The sequence below is a fragment of the Lissotriton helveticus genome, chromosome 3_1 (assembly GCF_964261635.1).
Source record: "Lissotriton helveticus chromosome 3_1, aLisHel1.1, whole genome shotgun sequence".
Taxonomy (NCBI): domain Eukaryota; kingdom Metazoa; phylum Chordata; class Amphibia; order Caudata; family Salamandridae; genus Lissotriton; species Lissotriton helveticus.
In genome coordinates this window covers 1,636,123,808-1,636,140,801 of record NC_136061.1, presented here as the reverse complement: position 1 = coordinate 1,636,140,801, position 16,994 = coordinate 1,636,123,808, and the positions used below count along the sequence as shown (strand labels likewise).

General features: G+C 45.3%; 1 protein-coding gene across 2 annotated transcripts in view; it reads right to left on the bottom strand.

Annotated features, from left to right (window-relative positions):
* The window catches only part of INSIG2 (insulin induced gene 2), a 175,238-nt gene that overhangs the window by 112,741 nt on the left and 45,503 nt on the right, over window positions 1-16,994 (bottom strand). For both annotated transcript variants that reach the window (XM_078682377.1, XM_078682378.1), the window contains exon 2: window positions 1,116-1,454. In XM_078682377.1, the coding sequence (XP_078538503.1) occupies window positions 1,116-1,356 (241 nt within the window). In that variant the 5' untranslated portion in view covers window positions 1,357-1,454. The remainder of the gene's footprint in view (window positions 1-1,115; window positions 1,455-16,994) is intronic.

Here is a 16,994-nt window from a genome sequence, read left to right as displayed (position 1 = left end):
GGCGAAGCAAGGGGTCAAGCAACCGCAGTCTAGTCCGGAAGGCAGTAGATGGCCGGAGGGATGATCCCCAGCCCATCCCCTCCACAACCACCAAGGCATCTCCACCGGTCATTGGCAGCGCTGAATTGGCTCCGCCATCGGCAGATCCTCTGTGTTCGTCAGAAGGCGAGGGAGGAAGGAGACGCAGTGGAGAGACAAATAAAACTGTGACCATGTCCGGAGGGTAGGTGACGGCCAAGGGGGTGATCCACAACCAATCTCCTTTACAGCTACCTATGCAGCCCCACCGGGCCTAGGCCATGTTGATGGGGCTCTGCTGTCGGTAGATTTTCAAGGTTCCTCAGAATTTGCTGAAGCAGGCTTCAAATTCGATCGCGGGAATTGGAGAATCAAAGGACCACAGTCCATAGATCCCCAAGTGTGTAGAAGGTCCAAGGAGGGGGAATATTCCAGGGGATTAGAGTCAAAAAGGCAATCCCTAGCCAGGGAGCTCCCGGGTGAAGCTCCTCACCTGTCGGCCATCTTGTAATCTTCAACCCACCCATCTTCAATTCAAGGATAAGAACAATTGGGAGTCAATCAGCATAAATGTGGGAACTTTATCCTTCGCATGCCGTGATTCTCCAATACATCGTGCCATCACTGTATGTAGATGATAAGTAGGAGTATAAGATAAGAAGGCAACCATGTAGTAATTAAGGAAATTACATGAGCTGGACATATACCTATTGAGGTACTGTTGGAGTAAAACACATCCTAAAACCAGACTATTGAGAAGAAAGAAACTCCGGCTTCACACTCAAGGAGATGTAGCTGTGTTTCATGATTGACTGGGGTCATAGTCTGCTGACAGCAAAAGCGGCTTGTTTTCACCCGTGAACTACCAATATATACTAGTAGTAGGGTTGTCGAGAATATTCATTGCTTGCCACCTATTAACCCATCTGTCATTAACTTTGTTTATGAGTAACACCAATGGCATACAACAAACGAAAATTGTACATACTTGATTTCTGATGAAAAGGCAGGACAATTTTAACTGAAATTTGGCAGAATATAGAGTGAATTAACCCAGCCCTTTTTTTGTTTTTGATAAAGCTTAAATATTGACATACCTGAAGCTGTTCCACAGCAGAGAGGTACCCACCAAGCAGAAGAAAAGATACTTGAAATAACGTCCGGAGGAAAAAGTGTTACGTTTCTTTGAATTTGGAGTAAGTTCAATACTAATGCAAGAAAAACGCCAACCAAAAAAAGTACACATCCTCGAACCACAAGGCTCATCTTCCAACTGAGTAGGTGTGAAATGTTTTGCCTGTACCTCCTTGGTACGGTAGATTCATCCTCCTCTTCCATTGTGGAACGGGCCCTGAAAGTGAGCTTGATACAGACTAACAGTAGGATCACATGAAGGTCGACTGGGTTAGTTTCTCTTGATTTTGAAACTAGAGCACCTGTAAAAGAAGAATACAGAAGTTAGACATATGCTCACTCTCACCTGTAAAACTAGCATCGACAAGTGGTCCGTTTTTAAGTGAAAGTGCTTCTTCATTGACTGGAGTTCTTGTGTGTGTGTCACTGTGTGGACGGGTGGGCTTGTAGATGTGAGAACAAGCCATAGGTTGCTGGGTGATGACATGGGTGGATGAACTGAATGAAAGAAATGGATGAGGGCATGACTAGATGGATGGGAGAGTACACTGATGGTTGCAAACCTGTTACACCAATCTTCCATGCTGTGGTCTCAAAGAGCGGTAAGGAGGTGATGAAAAGCGTTAAAACGTGCTAATGAACTATGTCCCTAGCCCTTTAATGAAAGCAAATGACCTTAGGCACAAAGTAAATAACACCGCCAACATGTCTCCTGAACGAGAATATCATAATCAAACACATTTTGAAAATGCAATAATGTTGCCAATTTTTGAAAATATGCAAGTTATGCTACCAATGCAAGATTTCACTGTTTAATAAATAATTTCTCCCAAACAAAGGACCTTCAAGTTTAATGGAAAAACACTATATATATATATATATATATATATATATATATGACAAAATTGTCATGTTTTAGCAAATAAGCATTTCGTACCATTGAGATAATTGATCAGATTTTGCTTTACGTGTCACTCTACCCCACAACCCCACCCCGCCATCACATTTAGGATTTCCAGCATTATACCAGGGATAGCCATCATTTTGGAAAAATGCCTACATGTCCAGAATGTACACCATTCTGAAGGGTTAGCATTATTCCAGGGTGGGCCCCCCGTTACAAATGTTCATCATAACGCCAGTACAAACTTTACATGTGGGATATGCACTACAGTGCCAAGGATAACAAAACATTGCCATAAATTAAAACCATTATGCCAGTGCAAACATTACTCAAGTTTGGCTGTTCTGTAAAATCCAATAAGAATTATCACCATTACCCTAGTGCACCCAATTAGCCATGTGGGCACCATCATAACTAGAACACCCACAATATGCAAAAAATTGCTACCATTTTGTCATGACAAGTATTATACACTGGTGTGTACCACACAGCTCAGCTAGAAATGCTGCAAATATCACAAGCATCTGGTGAATTGGCATCCAGTCACACTTGGCTAAATGTAAACTAGCCAGCACCAATCACTGCAACCAGGGTATTCCAATGCCTGCCTCAGAGCCGGAAACAAGCTCACTAAGAGAAAGTTAGCTAAAGTCAGCCTGGGGTCTCCAACCTTTTCTTTACTGAGAGCTACTAATATTATTTGTGCTGTATTATCTCCATTTGTTTATATGTATATTAATTAAACCAAGCAACATCATTCTAATGTAATGAGCTGGGATAAACACAGGTAAGCTACTCATAGGTAGCTGGAGAGCAACTTTAGCTCACAAGCTACTGGTTGGAGACCCGTTGAGTAGAGTCAGATGCGACTATGAAGCAGCTAAATTCTGTGACAGACGAAGTTGCCAAGACATCACAGCCATAGAACTGTTGGCAAGCCTGTCCTCAGCCAGTCTTAAGAAACTAAACAGTCTGGGAGGCCCAACAGCCAATGAACAAAAAAATACTACCCTCATTAGAGCCCAAAAATAAACAAGAACATTCTTTCCACTACTTCTGGAATATTTTCTCTCCTACATGACTGGCAGCGAGCACCTCAGTGTCGAAGTTCCAGCAGGTTTGTCATAATTATGGGACATAAGGCGCCTCTGTGAAGAGCTTACAACAATCAATTGCGGGGATGAGGTCTGATAAACATGTGAGATGCAACAATCGGATACTGTGAGAGGACTGACCTATTGTCCATCTTTCCATGTATTGATGGTACACCCTCTGTCTCAAGGCAAATAAACAAAGAATGCTAAGCAACCAAGACTTTTTTAATTTGTCATGCATTTGTTTCAAGACCCAAACATTGCTGCTGATGGTACAAAGATTTAGTGTCCTTACATCCTTCATGAACTCGTTCAGTCTACACTTCTCTCCTAGTTTAATAAAAAATGAATGCCGCAGAAATAAACACAAGTGCAAATGTACAATGAAGGTGCTTATTCGTGGAAGGTAGTCAATGCTATGTACGGATAGATGTTATGAAACTGAGAAATGTACTTAATGATTGAAAAGGATCCTGGTAAGCGACATTCCAAGGTAAACATCACCACTGATTAAGTACCCAATTCCAAGTAATGAAGCAAGGTCTTTGTAGTATTAAGCATTTAGAGATGGAACATTTAATGCCAGTCAACATCTACCACAAACGGATGAGGAGTGCAGATAGAATGACGCAATTTACAGAAAATAAGAAGATAATCGTTTTACAGTCAGCCATTATTCAATTTACAAGTATGTTGCCACTTAATTTTAAAAAATGTGGCCATTTCTTCCCCAGCGTAGACTAATGCTTTGTCCTAACGAGTATAGTAGCCATAAGAATTGCAGATTTTATGTAAGCCATTATCAGAGAAAATAGAACTATTTTTAGTCTTTGCTATAGGGCTCAATGCAACCTCATTTGGTAGCACTCATGAACAGTGTTGAGTACAAACAAGGCCCCAAGCAAGAAGGTCTACCCACAAAGGCTTTTAACAGTGAAGCAGAGTGTGTGTGTGAGTGCAAAACGCCTTTCCAGAAGTCTTGTTAGCTGTTTCAGTATTCGATGTTGGATTTACAACGCAAGGCAAAAAACACTAACACCAACACCCCTGAAAATGTGCTCCAAGCATAGGGAACACCAAACAGAAGCTAGACTTTCCCCAAGATGAAATTTTGATTTTTTTGTTGCATGGTGTTGTGGACTGTCAGGCAGCTGTCGACGTGGATTAGTGTGGCAGCCTATGTAGAAGACATGCGGTTAGTTGTTTAATATGTAATTGAATTATTTCACTTGTCCCATCTTAGATACTATTCTTGGTTGAGTGAATTACTTACTTAAGGAAGCAAATAGAGAGATCGACATTTAGCTGACAACTGGAGACCAGAGAAAAAGAAAAATATGCCATGTGAACAGGTAGCAACAAGCTAAATATGTGTGGTCCTTTAAAGGGGAGTTGGAATTTCCTAGTTCAGTGGTACTCAATTTAGAACATTAAAAAGATCAAATAAAATTGGATGGCCTTATAGACACTTGATCAAGTGAACCTACACAGAAGTGTGATGTTCATGCTCAGCTGAAGGAGCTAAACATTTGTAAAGTCATAAAATTACCATTAAAAAATATGGGATTGGGATTTTTTTTATTAAACGGTCACTGATGGGCCCCCACTGGAACTGGCACAGCACCTCCAAAATGTCACATCTGAATCTTCCAAGAGTATTATCAACTTCGTCATGGCTAAAACAAAATCTAAAATATTGAGTTAATATTGCTTGCCACGCAAGTCACAGGAAAGTCGATTACTCAATTTATTCCTCCAACCAGCCCCACCCAAAAGTCTTATCTTTGGTGTACTCACTTCTACACATACTGCAATGACCCAATTTGGTACCTATGGCAGTGTCTAAGATACTGAAGTGTATTTCTGCTACTGGGAGGTGATCGTGTCGCTGGTCACATGGACAGGGATGCCTAAAAGGAATACAGGAGTGTTGTGTGCAAGTGTTCTACTAACCGGGCCACTTAGCTTATACCTGCAAAGAAATAAGATAGTGTTAACAGTCAGGACAAAAGTTAAGGTATATTTGTGCAATTCAAATGATTTTTCTCTTTGGTCCATCTATATTTCCAGGAAGCACAAGCTCTAATTTGCTGCTGATCAGCCCACGAGTGTCAGTTTTCCTGTTCAACAGATTTGTACATCAACTAGTGAAATTAAATGAACTGGCTTAAAAAATAGGAAATCAAGTTATTAGATACATCTCAAGGACATTTCCTTTCTATCAGCGACATCTGGAACAACAGCATCCGCCTCTATCATCTTTATGCTCCAAGTCTTAGACTGGGGGAATTGTACCTTCAAATGATAACTGTAACTATTCACTGTGATGGCGATCGTGCTTTCTAGGACCACATGAATTTCTCAAGATACCAAAACAGATGCATTTGGAGCAGGCCCTGCACGACTTTCCAGAGGGACAAGGTTGCCACCACAAAAATAGCTCCTTCTGAGAGCAGGAACACAGACCACTTAGCTGTTATGCGTGCAACACCATTTAGTTGCATTAAATCAGTACATAGCTATACTATCAGTGCCGAGTAGCACACACTTGTTAAATCCCTGGGAAGGTCCATTGAGAATTGATTACCAAAAGTTAAACACATGTTTATCAAACTAACACACCATTTGGTGATACATTCTGTAATGAAGCAATAAAAATGTAAACAAGATTTTAAAACCATGATCAAATCACATCATGTGATGTGCTGGGTAAACAGTCCTAAGTACTGCTGTGCTTAGAATCCAGTGAAGGATGCAACTCATCACCACAGGAGAGTCCATCTTCATTCACGGAGAGCAATGGGTAAATTATGGGGATGGGCAAGTCAACCCCACAAAATATGGGTAACCTGGACTCAGACAGCCCATTGCTACCCAATGGAACAGGTTGTGCAGTGCCCAGACCGTTGTCCTAGGGAACCTAACCTGAACCCCAGGAAACTAGAGGCAGACAAGCACAGCAAAGGGTCAGCCAAGTGGCTGGCTTGGGCTAACCCCTGGACCCAGAGTGACTGCCTACAAAACTGAGCCAGGATGAGCACACCCGGAACTGCCTGAACCTCTCCCAACAGCAGCTGTTGGAACTCAAGAATTTTTAAACGCGTGACAGCTGAGCAGATTTATCAAACCTGCTTTCCCACTTGAACTAAAAGCAGAAAATGTTTATGAATGTCTTTTCACTGCACTTCACATGTATCTCATGAAGGCCAGGAAGCCAATATGGGATCAATCTCAGAGTTCAATTTAACAGCAGAGAATAAGGTTTTGAAACACACCTAACACTGTTCAGTGTAGGTCTCGCTTGAGACAGCGCATGTGCCGTCGCTTGCCAAGATCTTTGGTTTCTGTAAAAATAAAAACATTTTAAATGGCTTTTAACATGCCCGTTGCTTACCCTTGGTCGGCTTCATTGTCACTCTTATTTTCTTGGTTTTCACTGGCTATCGCATCCAGTTTCACTTTGAGTCGTTGCCCCTTCAATGGAGCATGGACCAAGTACTGATTGATTGCTTTATATGTGTCCCTCTACTGGCTGTGATCGGAGTGAATTACTTTTTCTACTCTCTCTTCCTCTCTGTTGCTTGTTGTTGCATGTTATTTTTTAGGCCAGAGTAGTTCTAAGAGAGGTGCGATGGGCAAAGACTTGCAATCTGTTCTTTTGTCAGAAAGCCATGATGGTGCATGCCCTGTAAAGGCGACTGCATCTTGAGTACAACCCTCCTCTTCTATTACGAGCAAATGTGGGTGCCCAGAGAGGTGGAAATCCACATGGGCAACATGATGCTCATGACAAAGGCAGACATGAGGTATGGGTGCAGTTTGGTGCATCAGTTCAGTTGGAACTCTATTTTCACAGGCGTCTTAAACATGCCAAGACACCCGTGAAAATAGAGTTCCAACTGAACAGATGCACCAACCTGCACAACTGAAAATCGCCATTGATGCGGGCCCCATCGCCACCGCCAATGCCAGAAATTTCTGAATTAGTAGGATCACCCTTTCCACAACATGAGACCACATCCAAGTCCTGATGAAAACCCCTGACTGCTGAAGGGGTTGGAAACGTGTTAACTGCGTCTGGGAACAACCAACCTTACTGGCTTAGGATACGGCTTAATTAATTCCCTCCATACGCCACCCTCAACCAGATTTATGGGTTACCCAGAGCTGTGCATATTGGCAGGAGAATGAGTAGTAGTTACCAAGCTGTGACTTGCTACTCCGCCTTGATGCTATTTTTGATTTATTGACTGGTGCTTTAGTGACCTCCTTGTGTTCTTGTAATTATTTTTCTGAATACATACAAATTACCATGTATTATACACATTTGTAAATGCTGTTTATATCTGCTTATTGTTTTTGTATTTTCTATGTTTAAAAACGTCAGTTTGTGTTGTCCTTAATGTTTGATATGAATTGAATGTTCTTGCTTTTATGGAATAATCCAGAAAATTGTGAAATAAATCACAAGAGCCAATGAATTAATTCCATTGGCTCTGCTTTGGATTAAACTTTAACAGTAGCTACTGGACACTTTCTAAAAGTGCCATTTCTCATCTTATGTTGATTTGTAAAGCGCGTAGCTTCCCAAAGAATTCTCAGCGCTGTGAAGCTGTAGCATGCACCTTCAAACCTGTGAATTATAACAGGAGGAAATCATTTAAGTAGAGCCAGGTTTTGAGCAGCTTTCTAAATTTGGTTTCATCCAGCTCAGTTCTCGGACCAATTGGCAATGAATTCTATAGTATAGGGCTGTAAGAGGGTTACAGTGATGACCCAGAGCAAGGGGTGTCGTAGGGTATGGTTTTTATTGTCTCTTTAACAGCAGAGATATCAATGTGTGTAAGAAAGACAGAGAATGGTAAGACCAAAGTCACAATTGTGTTTTTCCCTCTGGATTGGATACTGCAGGATGGCGTCTTCTCCTTGCTGGTACGTCAGGGTTGTTCCTCAGGGATAGCATACACAGGAGAGACTGTTAGTCATAGGCCTTTCCCTGGGAGACATAACTACCACCACACCATGCAGTCTCTCCTGCAGATTGTTGTGGGAATTGTGCATAAGTAGTTTACTTTAATGCTTTCTCCCTCTGCCTGGTCGATCCAGCATACAGAAAAACATGAAATATGGACCCTCCTTGCCCTGCCAGTCCTGATACGTATGTACCTGTGTTCCCCGAACCCTGTTGGTAGGGTTGTGCTCACGGAGTCTGAAGAATCTTTTTTCCACAAGCTCCCGCCCTCATGACTCCTTTTCCGCCCTCAAAATCCCATTAATGCCCCTCAAGCCTGTGCCCAAGAGACCACCCAGTGAGGACCCTTTTCTGGTACTAGCCTGACGCCGTGATTCGGTCCGTGATTCGGTCCGTGAGTCACAGCAGTCTCGTCCTTACTGCCTTTCAATGGGGCTTGGTTGAGTTACTCTGTCGGCAGCCGCTGTTCTGCGTCACGGGTCTCGGCTGGTCCATTCGTCTTGTGGACACTCGCGTCCTCTTCTGCTGAACTCCTCATTCTGTGTTTCCGCCTTCTGCTTTTTCCTTTCATCTGTTGTTTCTCCATTTTTGCCTCTTCTCTGTCCTGAGCTGCTTCCGCTTTCTCCGGTTTGAGACTACGTAGTATCTCATGAGCTGGCCTATAAGCAGCCGTAACTGATTGAGTGGGCATGGATTTCGCCACTACAAGAATGGCTGCCTGTATCAGATTTGTGCACCCGGGGTCCCGATCTGGGCTACTGCTGCCCGTAGTTGCTGTGCGACTCGCCACAGGGGAGAAATAGGAAAAAGATTTTCCTCCCCATCTGTCGTAGAATCCACAGGAGACCTGTATTAGAGGATCTTAAAGTCATGTCCGGGTGTAGGATATCAGGTCGGCACTAATCGTATGAGGTTCTCTATGATTAATTGCCCTATAAGCCAGACATAGTGTTTTAAATGTTATTCTCTTCTCCATGGGGAGCCAGTGCAAGGAGGCTAAGGCACTTCTGGCTGAAGAGCATTTGGGTAGCTTGAAGATGGTTCTAGCTGCAGTATTTTGTACCACTTGAAGCCTCTTTATCACTGATTTGGATGTGCCCCAATACAAGGACTTCCCATAGTCCAGGCAAGACAGAATAAGTGCCTGGACCATGATTCTTCTGGGGAGAGTGGATATTAAATTCAGAATGTTCTGCAGAGTTCTCAACATTGCAAAGCAGGAAATAGCCTGTGTTGGCTTATACTTCCACTGAAAGGGAGCCATCGAGCCACATTCCTAAGCCTTTTATAGGTAATGGCGAAGAAGGTGGATTCCCCAGCCTGTTCGGTCAACCTAACATTGTCCATGGGGACACATTATTCCTCACTAACATCCATTCAGCTTTGTCTCCATTTAGTTTTAGTGAGCAGTTTGCCATCCAGTGTGCCACTTTCGCAAGTCAATGACCCAGCTGATGCTGCGAACCCTCCTTTTGGCAAGGGAAACAACCAGCTGCATATCAATGGAGGCCAGTGGTTGAACATGAACATTACAGAGAGTGGGGTTGAGTGCAGATCCCTACGGGCCCACTTCTGAGTAACGAGGGGCTTCCCATATCCGGAAAGATCTTTTTTTTAAAAAAAAGAATAATGGAAGCCATTTTTTTTTTTTTTTTTTAACGGTTCTCTAAGCTTTTATTAAAAAATAATGCTGCCGATAATGCTTATGTGTGTTTTATCACGCGTGGACAAAGATTCTATGCAAAAGAAAATGCTACAAAGATTCAGTGTAATGAAAATGCAACAAAGATTCAATACAAACGGAAATGTTTTAATGGAAGCCATTTTAAGGCACCATTCCTTACGCCTATTTCCCTCAACCTGAGTACCAAGCTCTCATGGTTGACTGTGTCGAACGCTGCACTCAGGTGAAGGAGAACTGCCGCTCCCTCCTTAGCGAGGATTCATTTTACCTCCTCGATTACCACCAATAACGCAGATTCCATACAATGTTTCGGAGGAAGACTGTTGGACTTGGCCCTTTTTGCAGGGTCATCCCTGAACTTTTTGCCTTCCTCCTGTATTTTGTCTGACCTGTTTTTGTTGGTTTTATGACTCTGGGCACTTTACCACTGCTGATCAGTGTTAAAGTGCATATGCTCTCCCTATTGTAAATTGATGTATGGATTAGTGATTCCATGATTGGCTGATTTGGTTTACTGGTCAGACCCTAGTACAGTGCACCGAGTGTGCCCAGGGCTTGTAAACCAAATGCTGCTGGTGGGTTTGCAGAGCTGGTGTTGCCACCCACAGAAGCGGCCTGTAAAAGTGTGTCTAAGGTCTGCCATTGCAGAGCCTATGTGCAGTCTGGTACTGCCATGTTGACTGAGCACGTGCACCCACTTGCGAGTCCCTAAACCTTTCATTTTCTTCATGTCAGACACTCCTATGGTAGGCCCAAGGGAAGGGTGCATTGTAAGTATAAGGTAGGACATGCCCTGGTGTGTGTGCCATGTCCTAATAGTGAAATACAGCCATTTTCGTTTTTCACTATAGCAAAGCTACCTGTTCTCCATAGGCCAGAATGGGCAATTAGATTATTACACCTTATAATCCTAACTGACTCAGGGAACACGGTAGAAATTCGAATTTAGTATGCCTGAACTCAGAATGATAAAATGCATCTTTTAGTGAAGTTGATTTTAACATTGTGTGTTTAAAAATACCACTTTTAGAAAGTAGGTATTTTCTTGTCTAACTATCCAAGCCTGCCTCTGCTAGGTTATGTATTGCTTGTCTGGAGTTTGAACGACAGGGCTGGGGGATTCAAGGAGACAGAATGAGTCAGCCCAGTGGTGAATAGAGAGATCTGCATCGAGGTGGGTGGGAGGAGTTGCACCTGGGACCTGAATAGGGCTGTGTCTGCCTTCGACAATGCCGGCTCCACCCCTTGTGGTATTTCTGAAGTCTCTGCCCTGCACTGTGAAAGAAGAGAATGAGGCATGTCAACAAAGTGCTCCAGGGCTGTGCCTTCCCTCCACAATGCTGGCATCACCTCCTGTGGTGCGTCTGATGTCTCTGCCCTGCACTGTGAAAGGAGAGAAGGAGTCATGTAAACAGAGTGCTCCAGAACTGGTTTGGACTGGGCAAAGGCCCCTCTGTCCTCAGAGGACAAAGGATTTTGTGGTAGAAGTATTGGGATCCTGATCCCAAGAATTTAGTTCACTTTTGGACAACAATGTAGGAGAGTAGGGTCTGCTATCCTATGGTCACCCCAAGTTTTGCTTTTTGCTTCACTGGTTTTCGACTTAATGTGGCTGTGGGCCTGCTAATCAGACCACAGCCTGCTGTTCTCTCTCTAAATTCACAGACATGTACTATAGGTACATCACCAATTTGGTACTGGACACCTTGTCAGCCCCTATACAGTGCCAAGGGCATAGGTGCATCCAAGGCCTACCAGGGGCTGCAGCATATCTTTTGCCACCCCTGGCTGGTACTTAAATCGACACAACTGGCTATTCACACAGCTGGGGCAAGGTGGTGTAATCACCCCTTGCTTAGACATAGTATACCTATGTCTAAACCTATATCTGGACACATATATACCTATAAGTCACTCCTATGGCAGGCCTTTACAATCCTGGAGGCAGAGTGCTTGGTTTTATGTGAGATGGTGCTCTAGCATGAGCTGAGCCTGTCTGCAGTGTTCGGAACCATTTCCTTACTGCTGTTCCAGTGATACTGCCATACCATATACTCTTAAGTGCATTATAATCCTCACGGTTATTGCTAACTTTGGTTTGGCTTTATCAAAACATGTCGTGTTTGGTGTCATACACTTTGGAATACTACCCCCTTGCCAGTTCTGGCGACGGGGGTAGCATTCCACCCTTCTAGAGGGAGAAGACATGTTACTTTACTGAAAACGCGGTTAATCCTAACCAGAGCCCCAGCATCACAAAATGGATGCTGCTGCCACAGACACATGTCTGACCTCCTGCTGCTGACCGAAACTTGGCAGAGGACGCCTGGACAAAGAGTTTCCTGTCACAGGGAGGTGTCACACCACCCCAGACAGGAGATAGTGGATTGTAGCAGGGAGGGTTGAATGAAACTAGACACTGCCTGGGGCGCACAAGGTATCCCTGGGCAGATTCCAGTCAAACCGGTTCTGGGGCCATCCTGCCCCAGTCCTGGCGCGAAACTGGACAAAGGGAAAGGGGTGTAACCACCCCTTTCCTGGGTCCCACCCATAGGAGGGACCTAGCAGGTAATCCAGCCCCCAGATTTGGAATATAGGTGGGAGCAGTGCCAATGCACATCAGATTATCCTGACTGAAACTTCTGAAACAAAACTCTGGACCCTTCGACATCCCACTCGATGTGGAAGACTGAAGAATCTCCCTTGTGGTCAAGGAGTGACCACCCTGTGCAAACAGGCACCATCCAGCACCTCGACGTTTGCTTTGTTGCAGCGACAGAGATCGACAAGAGCCAGCTTTCCTGCCTTCCAACAGCCCGATCCACAGTCTATGCAGAGCTGAGACCCGTGGAGGCGACCTGAAGCGTGGGAGCGGCCATCTTGGAGGAACAACGAAGCGCTGACCGTGCAGCTCCTGAGGCTCCCTCGAAGCTGTGCATTGGAGTCTGAGAAGCTCCATTTTTCTGCTCGACGCGTTGTTCCGGTCGCTTGCCCCTTGGCTAGTGGCCCCCGAACCGACGAACCTACGAATTTACACAGCTGATCTGGTTGCTCCAGATTGTTCCTCGCTCCCCTGAAAAGGAGCACCCGCTCTGACCTTGCTGGTCCGAGTGTTAAGCCTTCTTCGAATCCTGCGTGGGTTGCCCTTGCCAAGGCTTGTTGACTCCGATCCGGAAGCCGACACCGCCGACAGCGAGAGCCTTCGTGGGACAGCTCGTGATCCACTCCAGGACATCCTCGGTGCCCCAGAGTCCACGTGGCAGCGGAGACAAGGCACCCAACATCAACCTGATTGCGCCCGACATTGCCTGGTTCCTTCCTGGTCACTGGCTAGTGACCCAGACTCTGTCCCCTCTGCTTTCAGGTACCCTTCAACTTCGATCCACCCTTGGATCGCACCGGACACTTCTCTTCTGGACGCCTGCAGCATCTTCATCCTCAGGCACCATCGAACTGCGTGACGAAACCTGACACAGGTTGGCACCTGTGCACCCGCGTCCTGTGGGTGAGGTAACTTACTAGCGCCGGAGTTCCCACACTGGTACACACCTCTAGTACCTAAGTCTAAAGTTTGGTAATCCTAGTCCAGTCGGAAGACTCCTTTTGCAATAACTTTGTAACTTTTACGCACCATTGACTTTGCATTGGTGCAAGCCGTGCTTCCCGCACTGCACCCAAATCCCGCGGGCTACTCCCGTCCTAACTGCTGTTAGTTCAGTGTAGTCCCAGCGATTCACAAGGCCCTAGGCCTTACCTCCCATCGATTAGTGATTGTTATACCACTTTTTTGATATATGGTTTGAGTGGCCACCGGCCTCATCCAAAACGTGCAACTTGTCTATGTTTAACTGTGCTTTTATTTAAACGCTTGTGCTTCATTGCTCATAAAGAGTAGTGGGGATTATTCTAAGAATAAATACATATATTTTGATAATATATAACTTGTGTGGTGTCCTTTCATTTGATATTACAGGATTGTATATGGTAAAACAGCTGGCTTCACATGTCCTTTGGAGTTAAGCCTTTAAGGCTGCTTAGTCCATGCTACCCCTAGGATAGCTTGTCTATAAGGTTGACTTACAACCACCACCATAAGGGATTGTTTGGACTGATACAAGGTGCCCACAGAACTGTGGACATCATACACCAGGCCAACTTCTCACATTGGTGAGCAGCGGTAAGGATTTGAGCTTGCTGTTGTTTTACCTTTGCAATCTTTTTATCAAATTGAAAAATCACATTAAGTACCATAGGTACATATAAATAAAAGCTTAGCATATTTGAGTTCTACTGAACTTAGTGGTTGTAGGTAGAAGGGCTTAGCACACCCTGACTACAACTCACTAGTAAGGGACAGTAGGAAAACACTTAGTGTAGGTAGGTGCATCACTTACACCACACTAGTCATGTCTGGCACAGGTGAACCTACAGGGTCTCTACCTGTGAGGGTTGACCCTCCACAGGCAACCTCCAGCTATGACAAATTCAGCTACAAAGACTTGAGTGCCTTGTGCACTGCAAGGAAGCTGAGAAAGGGTCACAACCCTACTATTCCTATCATGATAGCCATCCTGGAAAAATATGACTTAGAGAGAGCTAAGGTAGTTCCATCAGGATCAGGAGAAGGAGTAGATCCCCCAGAGCCTGAGAACCCCTCCCCAGAAGTAGAAAATGTGGAGGCAGACCCAGAATCAAATGGTGAAGATTCAGATTTGGATCAAGGGGATAACCAGGTACCAGTTGGAAGGCTTAGCCAAGCCAACTTGGACCTACATGGAAATGGAGAGGGCCAGCACCTCCCCAGAGTACATAACAGGATTCTCCCAGGCAATAGGAGGGAGAGAAGCCCTTCCAGGGATTCTCACATTTCTAGTGCCTCAAGGGAATCACAGAGAGGAATGACTTCCCCTCAAAGAAGAGAGCATAAGGCCAGGATGAGAGCAGTGAATCTCCAGATAGAGAGAGAGGAATTAGCCCTGGCCCAAGCTAGACTTGCTCTTGCAAGAGAGCAGAGATTGAGTGGGGAGACTCCCACTGGTGGCAGCATTATCCCAAGAGATAAAGACAGGTCCTATGACAATAGAAACCTGAGTAAGTTTGTGCCCCCCCCTACAAAGATGGGGATGATATCCACAAATGGATAACTGCTCTTGAGAGGGCCTTCATGGTACAGCAGGTCCCTGAGGATCAGTGGGCAGCAATCTTGTGGCTCTCCTTTTCTGAGAAAGGGAGAGATAAGCTCCTCACAGTTAGACCAGAGGATGCTAAAAACTACTCTGTCTTGAAGAGTGCTCTTATTGATGGGTTTGGCCTCAACACTGAGCAATACAGGTTGTTGTTCAGAGACACCCAAAAAGCACAGACTCAAGACTGGACTGATGTGGTTGATTGTGCCACTAAGGCTCTGGAGGGTTGGTTGCAGGGAAGTAAAGTCTCAGACTATACAGGATTGTACAATCTTATAATGAGAGAGCAGATCCTTAATAACGGTCAAAACCAGCTATTGCATCAACACCTTGTAGACTCTGATCTGACCTCTCCCCAAGAATTGGTAAAGAAGGCAGACAAATGGGTCAGAACAAGGGTTAAGCAGAAACCCCAGAACCAAGGAGGTGATCAGAAGAAAGCAGATCAGAAGGGTGGTAATCAGAAAGATAAAGACCAGAAGTCTTCTACAGGCCCCCAAACTAATAATAAGAAGGGTGGTTCCCAAAATGGAAAGAAGAAGAAGAATGATGGCCCAAAGAAACCTTGGTGCAACTTTTGCAAGTCCACTTCCCATTGGGGGAGTGAATGCACTAAGAGAAATCCAGTTGCTACTACTGCAGTCCCTAAGACACCTGCAACCCCTAGTACAGTTAGCAGTGGTAGTACACAACCCAAGGCTATAGTAGGGTTAACCCTGGGTACTGAGATGGAGACTGGCTTAGTCAGGATCCCTACTCAGGCAGTTCTGATCTGTGAGGGGGACATAGCCATGTCCTCTACTATAAATGTAAATGTACAGGAATTTATATAGCGCAAATCACCAAGCGGTTTCTAAGCGCTGGCTTAGGGAACCCGTCCTGGTATTCCCCTGTGAGATAACCCCGGCAGGGTATCCGCAAGGTGAAAGCCAGGCATCCCGCCGCGAGGGTCCGTTGTGGAGATTAAGCAAGCTATTGCCCAGAGTCGCAGAGTGTGAACCCGTGAATCGAGTAGGCACCGGAGCGAGAATTGTCGAGTCCATGGACATTTTAGGACTCAAGACCCCGCCGAGCCGGGAATTGAACCCTGGTCCCGGGCTGACCTCTGCTTGCAGGTCCGCCTCCTCTAACCAGTGACCCACACTTCTCCACTCTTCTCTACTATACTCTACTCTACCATAAGTCCTAGTAACCCGGGCAAGTACAGGCCGACGCCTTTAATTAATGAGAAACTGGCTCAGGCCTACAGGGACACTTGTGCCAGTGTCACTATGGTGACACCTAACTTTGTGGACCCTGAACAGATGATACTAGGTGAGAATTACCTAGTGACCAATGCTAGCAACACCACTACTACACATAGTGCGGCTGTTGTTAATTTTTCCTGGGGAGGGGTAACTGGCCTCAAAAGGGTTGTTGTTAGTGCAGACCTCCCAGTTGACTGTTTGTTGGGCAATGATCTGGAGGAATCATTATGGTCAGAAGTGGAGTACAGGGCTCATGCAGAAATGCTAGGGATTTCAGCACATGTGCTGGCTGTAACCAGGTCCCAGGCCAAGAAGTGCCTACCTGAACCTGTGGTGGATCTTGAAACTATAGACCAACCACAACCCAAGAGAAGGAGCAAGAGGGTTAAGGCAGAGCCTTCCCACTTGCCCCAGGTTGAGGATCAGACCTCACAGGAGGGTGATTCTGTGATCCAAGAGGAGACTGTCTCTGAAGAGCTTGAACCTGATCAGGTTGAGTTTCTGGGGACAGGGGGGCCCTCAAGGGCAGACCTGGGGCAGGCTCAGTTGACTTGCCCTTCACTTGAACCCCTCAGACAGCAAGCTGCTGCTGAGGCTGCAGGGAATGCTCAAGGTACCCATTCAGTGTATTGGGATGATGGGCTCCTTTATTCAGAGGCTAGAGACCCCAATCCTGGTGCAACCAGGAGGTTGGTCATACCTTTGCAATTTAGGGGTTTCCTTCTAACCTTGGCCCATGATATTCCCCTTGCAGG